Genomic DNA, 9,127 nt, shown 5'->3' on the forward strand with positions numbered 1-9,127 from the left:
TATATATACATAAAACATTCCAGTGTGTGGTGCAAGAAAAACTGCAAAAAGAAGCTTTGAATGCCCCATAAAACCCTGTTCCATTGTCTGAAAATGAAAAGAAGGGAATATACATTCAAAATCTTAAACGTACTAGCAACTTTGAAAATCTGTATATCTATTCCCAGTGTTAGGCTATGGAAAAATCTGAATGAGGATATCAGATAAAGTCCAAGTATCAAACAGTTGAATGTGTAAAAATAAGGATCATTATCGGTAAGGTAAGTTAATTAGGAATAATTACATTTTTTGTAACATTGTATTATGATGAATACGTCCGATATTTTTATAGGTTTCTGTACTATTATTATTGTCGAAACCAGTGACATGTGGTCAGGGGAAAATAATATATAATAATAAAATTATTTATATTGATATGTTCACCCTGTGGTTTGTACTATCAAGCAACTATTTTTTACTTAGCTTAACCAATTCTGATTATTTTTTCTTAAAAATCGCTGGATTTTCCCATTTTCCCATTCAAATGCTCAGAAGCGAAGCCGGTGAGGCAGCAGCGAGCTGAGCCTCATCTGGGATTGCGCAACCTCTCGCTAACTGCACTGGCTGCCATTCTGTGAGAGCATGCTCCTCCTGTCTGTACGCCGGCAATAAAATGGCTAAAAAACATTTAATATATGGACTGATTTTCCATAATTTTGCTTATGTATATAATGTACAGTGTTTTTATTTTGTCACCAACTGTGTGTATATCGTGTTTTGTGTGGAGAGGAGCAATCAGAAACGGCAGAGCACAGACTCGAGGTGAGGCAGGCAGGTCTCTTGCCTCACCGCTCGGGGCGCTCATGATCCCAGATATTGTGACTCCACAACTGCAGAGTAAGACACAGTGAGCCCCATGGAGCTAGCCACACAGTAAATAAGTAAAGTACAGCGATATGTTTTCTCCTCTCTTCCGACGTCAACATGAAAGACTACATTTCTACACTTAAACAGTTTTCTAAAGTGAATTTTCAATTGAAGCAGGAGATAATAACTAAAGGAAGACCAACACCAGAGCTGAAAGTTTTGCTCAGAGACAGTTTAATGATTCTTAAACGGAGTAGAAAAGACATGCCGAGGATAGACTTGGCTTTGGATGAACGGATGTTTTTGTGCAGAATTAGCGGTGCATGGATTTCAGTGATAAGTAAAGTTAAGACAGCAATAAGATGTTTTTGCTTAGTTTTTTTATGAAATACGTTTTTTGGGCTACAGTTTGTATGTCTAAATAATTCAGTAAAGTAGAATCGGTAGCTAATCTACCACAGCAATTACTTATTAATCAAACATTAAGCCTAAAACGTACTACAACAACACACTGAATGTTCTGTTCTGTGTGCAAAATTCTTGAATGTTTTTTGGTGTTAAATCCTTAAACATGAAGTGGCATTGTTGTCAGTTGCTATGGCAACGAGTCTGCGTGTAACTTGGTGGATACAGAGTGAGAAAGAGCTTTCTCATTCTTTCCCTTTGCTGTGGATCATGGCACGAAATTAATACCTACATTTCTAAGTTTACCTACATTTCTGAATTATGTGAAGCACTTTGAAATGCCTTGCTGCTGAAATGTGCTATACAAATAAAATTTGATTGATTGATTGATTGTGTTCGGAACGGCGTTGATTTATTTTCCTGTCTTCTATAAACTGACCCTGAGTGTCCTTTCTGTTGAGTTGCTTGTATATGTAAATACTCATTAGATACAGTCTAAGCTATTATGTTTTTTTTTATCTTTGTAAAAGAGGAAAACTATTTATAGATCATCTTTATGACACATTCAAAACCCGTGTATGACAAAAGGAAAGAGTTTGACTTCTTTTAATAAAGGAAAACATTCAGGATTGATGTGTCTCTGTGTAACACTTGTACATATGCATGTGTCTGATTTCCTTTCTGGCTCTTTACTTTAGTTACAGAAAATAATACCTGCCAATCAGATAATCTTGCTTACTGTAACAGGTCGGATTTTATCTGCGCATAATGCCTTGATCTCATTGATAGCATTGCTTCAAATGGACGACAAACTAAATAGCCAACAATATTTAGTTTTACTTACTGCTTCAGTGCAGTCTAGCTAGCAGGTGACAATACTTGTTTCTCATCAGTTATTTGTCTCCTATGTATACATGAATTTCTTTGATGTATGGGGTTTCCTACTTTCTTTGTTCCTCCTGCACTGCAGATGCCACACAAAAGATCTGAAAGGATGTAATTATAGTTAAAAATTAAAATTATATGAATAAAACAAGTCGTCAAAATCTAAAAAAAAAAAAAAGAAAAGAAGAAAAACTTAATAAAGGCTAAAATATTAAGAGTGTAGGACGACTAAACTCTGGTTTGTATTGCATGGTTGGAATGGTTTTGACAAAGAAATATATATTATTATGAGGATAATTTAATAACAATAAAATGTTATAAAAGGGTGTCGTCAGTTTTTACAGTGTACCAATGACCTATTTCCTGGTTGTAAAATCACCGATCTCCATCATCATGACAGATTTCTAAATGTGGTTTAAAGGTAATTACAATTTCAAACTCAAACCACTAGGTGTCAGCAGAGGGCCTTGATCTTACTAACGTTACAGGAAAAATGTTAGTAAGTTAAATGTAAGTTGCATTTTAATGCATGTGAAAAAATTGGAATATTGTGGAAAAAATACTTTTTGTCACTCATTTCTGAAAGTAAAACTCATATATTACATAGATTTATTCCATGCAGTGTAAATATTTTAAATCTTTTTTTGTGCGATTTTAATGATTATAGGTGATTAGAAATAAAACCCCAATTCAGTGTCTCCAAAAATTATACTATGAGATAGGGTCAATAAAAGTTAAAAATTTTCATTAATTGATCTTTTAAACACAAATGTCACTTAATTTCTATGCACTCAATACTTGGTTGGGCCTCTTTTTGCACAAACTGCTACAGTGGTATCACACTCATTTTCGTTTTAAGATTCATCAAGATCATGAATGCCGTCAAAGTTATATTTAAGAACCACAAACAGGTTTCTTAAGCTATTAGAAGATAAAAATAATGGGATTTATCCTACGGGCGTTGTCAGTTTTTACAGTGTACCAATGACCTCTTTCCTGGTTGTAAAATCACAGATCTCCATCATCATCATCTTTAGTTTGTGTAAATTCTAATATTTAGTAAATGTGTTCATCAGACAGAATATCATAACACTATCAGAGAATCCTGGTATGATGAAAGATGAGAACTCTTCCACAATAGCTGTGAAGATAAACAGAATAATAAATATAACACTAAACTTTATTGTAGCAGTAATGTGCTGTTTAAACTGTCCAATGCTCGCATGTTCCGAACCGATACATTGATCATCAGTCAGTTTACGTCCTATTGGTTTCATTTTGTGATATTTACACATAGCGAAATGATCTTAGTCTAACTTTCAAAATATAGATGGTCAGGGATTCTATCAAATGTTTTAGTGTTGTTATATTAAAGTCAAATGAAACTGAAACGGACATTTGAATTTGTCATATTTTCTTAAACATCTTGAAGGTTATTACTACTTATGTTCCAGAAACCACTGTGTTGATGAAAACACCATAATGGAACTGAGTACATGAAAAAATGAGGGGTTCTAACAGCAACTATATGATTAACTGAATGAATAAGACTTTGGTTTTCTCAAAATAAAGGTAATTTTAATTTTCTTCATCAAAATGAAGATATTTTTAATTTTCTTAAATGTCCTGATTTTAGAATATAGTATTTTAGTCATGACCTCGTGAAAGAAAATCAGTCTGCAAGTAATAACTGACTAATTCAAAAACTATGCTTAAAAGGGGAGTGAGAGGTCGTCCGAATGTGTAAGGTAACAAAAAAGATGTATATTTGCTGATGGGGACTAGCCATGATATTGTTCGTCGTTGCATCTGCTGCTGAATCCATATTTAGCGCAGATGGGACGTTTATTCCAGCGGATCGTGTGGGAGCAGTCCGCCTCAAGCAGCGGGGCAGCGGTGTGTTTACATCCGCGGAAAACGCTCTTCTTAAAAAACACTGGATCGCTTCAGCGCAACGTTTTCACCGTGATTCTGTCTCCTCGTTTGTCTGCTATTAGAAATGCAATTATTACGTGCAACTTAAGATAGTTTGGGATGTTTTTGGAGGCGAAATTCGAAGAAAACTCCCAGCAAGAGGCACAACGAAGGCGAGAATCTGGCCGCTTTAAAGGCTCCTGGAACAAAGGAAAAAATGTACGGGTGTCAAACATGAGCTCAGTCTGAAGAATGGAGATTTTTCTACCTGCTTTAGTAACTTTGGTCTTGTGAGATGTTTGTCTTTTGAGTATTTTGAGGCTAAATGTTGGCGGAGAAAACACAAAGTGGAGCCGCTGTTCGAGGCGGCAGCCGAGCAGCGGGCTGAGTTGTCTCTTCACGGTTCTCATGTGTGTTATAAGTCCCGCCTCCCGCTTTGAGCTCCACAAGTTCCGAGGAACAACCCAGTCCGACAGACATGGCAGAGGAAGCTCCAGCAGCCGCGCCGGCTAAGGCTCCGGCCAAAGCCCCGAAGAAGAAGTCCGCTCCCCGGCCCAAGAAGGACGGGCCCAGCCTCCCCAAACTCATCGTGGACGCCGTGGCCGAATCCAAGGAGCGCAAGGGGACGTCCCTGGCGGCCCTCAAGAAGGTGCTGGCCGGGAAAGGAGTGGACGTGAGCAAGGCCAACAAGCGCATCAACACCGCCGTCACCAAGTTGGTCACCAAAGGGACCCTGAGCCAGACYAAGGGCACGGGGGCCTCCGGCTCCTTCAAGCTCGCCAAGAAGGAGCCCAAGGTCGCTAAACCGGCGGCCAAGAAGGTGGTGAAGAAGAAGGCGCCCGTCAAGGCCAAGAAGCCCGCGGCAAAGAAGAGCGCAGCGGCCAAGAAACCCGCCGCAAAGAAACCCGCAGCGGCAGCCAAGAAGTCCCCGAAGAAGGCTCCGGCCAAGAAAGCGGCCAAGAAGCCCGCCAAGAGCCCCAAGAAGGCCGCGCCCAAGAAGCCCAAGGCCGCCGCCGTCAAGAAGCCCAAGGCCGCAGCCAAGAAAAGTCCAGCAAAGAAACCTGCAGCCAAGAAGGCCGCAGCAAAGAAGGCCAAGAAGTAAACAGCTGCTTCAGCCCCGCATTTTACTCACCAAAGGCTCTTTTAAGAGCCAACACACATTCTACTCAAGAGCTCGTCCTCTCATTAGAAAATCTCAGCTACTTAAAAAGACAATACCACCTTTTACATCTGTTACATAAAAACCTCATCTATTTTAATTAACTGTTTATGTAATTTTCCCGCTTTTTTCCTATTGGTCATCTCATTTCAAACGTGTGTCGGCCGCCACAGACACAGCACTCAGCGTTTTGACTGACGCGGATGAGCATACTCTCAAAAAAAACTACTGTATGGCGGAGTGACAGAGGACTGTTGGAATTAATTATATCCAGTAATTATTTTAATGGCGCTATATAACATAACACAATGTCTAATATACATTTAAATGTAATGATAAAAGTGAGATTAGTCAGTAGAGATACGGATTTTTAGATCGGATAGCTTTTCCATTTGCAAGGATTTAAAATCCGCTTCAAACTGAGATTAACCACAATCTGTCACAGTCTTGTAGGAGGAGCTGCTGAGATCGGCTCCTCATAGGTCCGCAGCTCACACATAAAGGCCGACACACCGCAGCTCCCGCTCACATTCATCTTTGTGTTTGCACAGAAGAAGAAGTAAGACAAAATGAGCGGTAGAGGAAAGGGAGGCAAAGGACTCGGTAAAGGAGGCGCCAAGCGTCACCGTAAAGTTCTCCGTGATAACATCCAGGGAATCACCAAGCCCGCCATCCGCCGTCTGGCTCGCCGCGGGGGAGTCAAGCGTATCTCCGGTCTCATCTACGAGGAGACCCGCGGTGTGCTCAAGGTCTTCCTGGAGAACGTCATCCGTGACGCCGTCACCTACACCGAGCACGCCAAGAGGAAGACCGTCACCGCCATGGACGTGGTGTACGCTCTCAAGAGGCAGGGCCGCACTCTGTACGGATTCGGAGGCTAAACGGTGAACTCTGCTTACTAAACCAAACAAAGGCCCTTTTCAGGGCCACCCACTTACCGATTAATGAGCGGAATTTCTGTGTGATGCAACCATTTCTCGATAAGCAAGATGAGTAGAAATTAAAATAAATAACTGGGAAGTTCACTTTTGTGTCTCAACCTGCATAAAAAAAGTAAGAAATTAAAGCTGCTTGTTAACACAATATTAGTGTTTTGTTTCCATTGATTCTTCTTACCGAAGGTTTGAGGGTTAAACTGGCAACACATTAACTCATTAGACTGTTTAATCAGTAGATGACGAGTAAATTCGCAGGGAGGTATTTAGGCTAAAATATCGAAAGTGGGGATTATGTGAATTTAAATGTATGCTTATACTCGTGAAAATGTAGAGGAAAAACTGTTGGACTGTGTGAGTCTTGGAGAAAAACAGCCGGGAGTTGAAACAAGTTACTGTGGGATTAATTTCTTCTGGAATTTTTATTTTTCCATTTTATTTTGGAAGAATCCTAAAAAATTAGATTTGAAACAAATTAATCATATGTAAAGTATGACAATGAAAAACTGACTTGTTATATTCTTTTTTTTCATCCTTTTCATCTTTTATCCAGGGTTAAGTCTTTTTCTTTTTGTAGGCCAGATATTTTATGTTCTGTTTTAAATTTGAAAAGATTAAGTGAAATTGAAAGGTTGGTCACTGTTTTGGAAAAAAAAAAGATCTGTATGTTTTATTGTCAATTGAGTTTTTAGTGGTTATTAATGAGAATTTATTAAATGGTTGGTAAAAGTGAACAATAACAGCATTTCTTTCCCTCTATAAGAAATACACTATTTTGACAGTATTTATCTCTAAAGAAATCTTAGAAAAAGTTTCTGTGGTTCAACAAATGTGGACAGAATAAGCAATAAATAACCTAAAAAAGCAGTGATGAAGTGTCTGCTTTTTTATGGTTTCACTTTTCTGGAGAACGTTGGCGATTCCCGCCTTTTGTCTCGACTGCGCGCAACATTTGAAAAACCACGTGGCTTCAATTCAAATACCTCCTGATCTTCAGAGCCATCCAATCACAGCCACGAGACGGTACGGCTCAATTTCCATACAGCATGTATAATATCAGTCTTGCCCTCTTCAGCAACTCATTCGTCGCTGCAAGTTTCCAGAGACAACATGCCCGAACCCGCCAAGTCTGCGCCCAAGAAGGGCTCCAAGAAAGCGGTCACCAAGACGACCGCCGGTAAAGGAGGCAAGAAGAGGAGAAGGACCAGGAAGGAGAGCTACGCCATCTACGTSTACAAGGTGCTGAAGCAGGTCCACCCCGACACCGGGATCTCCTCCAAGGCCATGAGCATCATGAACTCCTTCGTCAACGACATCTTTGAGCGCATCGCCTCCGAGGCGTCCCGTCTGGCTCACTACAACAAGCGCTCCACCATCACCTCCAGGGAGATCCAGACCGCTGTGCGCCTCCTGCTGCCCGGTGAGCTGGCCAAGCACGCCGTGTCCGAGGGAACCAAGGCTGTTACCAAGTACACCAGCTCCAAGTAAACGACTCKGCTGTTRACACACCAACCCAACGGCTCTTTTAAGAGCCACTCACTACATCTGAAGAGCCTTAATTCCTAATCTTGGTACTAGAGATAAATGTTTTTAAAGATTGCCTCCTAGTTCGATCTGGTCTATAAAGTGTGCCCCTGTCTTTACGGTTGGATTTAATTAATGACTCAAAAAAAATGGAAGTTGTATGCACATCAACATGAATAACATTTGAGCCTCTAATGTTCATTTGACATGCAAAGCTTTCAGGTAAAAGTATTTCATACTAAATATGCAAACATTTGTTAGTATAATCTGAAGAATAAGCTGAAAAAAAAATAAGATCAGCAGATTGCTCCCATAGTCAATTTGCGCTAGGGGCTATAGCTCTGCCTGGAAAAGTCATAGAATCCCCAATAAAATATCAGATGAGTCAAAGCTTCAGCACATGATTCATCTTTTAACAAACTGTTAAAGGAAACCAAGTCGTTTCTCAACTCTGAGGCAAAAGAACCAATTTTGGTGAGCCACCCTAAAAATTTCACAGGCCCAATCTGAACATCACTATGAAAGATGTCTGGTGATGCCACATAACAATTCTTCTGGTTGTAAAGCACATTTTTTCCTGTTGCATATGCCCAGTAATATGACAGCATATTCTTTCCACTGTACTGCAGCTATAGTCAGAGCAGCTGTCCAAAAAAGAAAAGACTGCCATTGTCAGAAAAATAGAAATCAAGTGTTTAAAACATTCATAATGAGCTATAAGAACATCTGGTTGAAGATTAAATTACTGTGGGTCTGTTCAGCAGATTTCTTTGCAGTATTCCATTTTTTAATATATAACATCTGCTTTCATTACATAATACATAAAATTAAGTATATTTAATGCAAGAGGATTCGTCATGCAACATTCCTATTTGCAAATATGTGGGACTGGAGATGAGAATTCATTGAGCCAGTTTGGTAGCCAAGAGCCGAAATTCCCATCACTGCAAAGCAGTTTGACATTCCATTCTAAAGTACTTTAAGACAACACTGTTGGCCGAAGTGATGTACACCCAAAACCAATCAGGACAGAAAAATGTGCTAAAGAATGAGGATTTGATGCTCTCATGATGTAACGAGTGTGTGGCTCTTAAAAGAGCCGTTGTGTGTTTGTTGCCGAGCAGCAGCAGCAGCAGGTTTACTTGGTCTTGGCGGCCTTCTCGGTCTTCTTGGGCAGCAGCACCGCCTGGATGTTGGGCAGCACTCCACCCTGAGCGATGGTGACTCCACCCAGCAGCTTGTTGAGCTCCTCGTCGTTGCGGACGGCCAGCTGCAGGTGACGGGGGATGATGCGGGTCTTCTTGTTGTCGCGGGCGGCGTTCCCAGCCAGCTCCAGGATCTCAGCGGTCAGATACTCGAGCACAGCGGCCAGGTAGACGGGGGCTCCGGCACCGACCCGCTCCGCGTAGTTGCCTTTGCGCAGCAGCCTGTGAACACGGCCCACTGGGAACTGGAGTCC

General features: G+C 40.8%; 3 protein-coding genes and 1 pseudogene across 3 annotated transcripts in view; 3 read left to right on the plus strand and 1 right to left on the minus strand.

Moving 5' to 3' along the window:
* The first annotated feature begins 4,481 nt into the window (after nt 1-4,481).
* On the plus strand, nt 4,482-5,178 carry LOC103472726 (histone H1-like). The gene has a single exon (XM_008422544.2). It carries the CDS (start codon nt 4,529-4,531, stop codon nt 5,150-5,152), a length of 624 nt encoding a protein of 207 aa, XP_008420766.1. The 5' UTR covers nt 4,482-4,528; the 3' UTR covers nt 5,153-5,178.
* A 580-nt stretch (nt 5,179-5,758) lies between these two features.
* On the plus strand, nt 5,759-7,001 carry LOC103472727 (histone H4). Its single transcript, XM_008422545.2, has one exon. It carries the CDS (start codon nt 5,779-5,781, stop codon nt 6,088-6,090), a length of 312 nt encoding a protein of 103 aa, XP_008420767.1. The 5' UTR covers nt 5,759-5,778; the 3' UTR covers nt 6,091-7,001.
* A 177-nt stretch (nt 7,002-7,178) lies between these two features.
* On the plus strand, nt 7,179-7,772 carry LOC103472728 (histone H2B 1/2-like; annotated as a pseudogene).
* Nucleotides 7,773-8,791: 1,019 nt separating this feature from the next.
* The window catches only part of LOC103472768 (histone H2A, sperm-like), a 2,224-nt gene continuing 1,888 nt past the window's right edge, over nt 8,792-9,127 (minus strand). Inside the window, exon 2 of the mRNA XM_008422601.2 lies at nt 8,792-9,127. Coding sequence (XP_008420823.1) covers nt 8,807-9,127 — 321 coding nt within the window. The 3' untranslated portion in view covers nt 8,792-8,806.

The sequence above is a fragment of the Poecilia reticulata genome, linkage group LG11, assembly GCF_000633615.1.
Source record: "Poecilia reticulata strain Guanapo linkage group LG11, Guppy_female_1.0+MT, whole genome shotgun sequence".
Taxonomy (NCBI): Eukaryota; Metazoa; Chordata; class Actinopteri; order Cyprinodontiformes; family Poeciliidae; genus Poecilia; species Poecilia reticulata.

Bases quoted from the DNA above. Each gene is read 5' to 3' on its own strand.
- LOC103472727 (XM_008422545.2), top strand. From the start codon at position 5,779: ATGAGCGGTAGAGGAAAGGGAGGCAAAGGACTCGGTAAAGGAGGCGCC.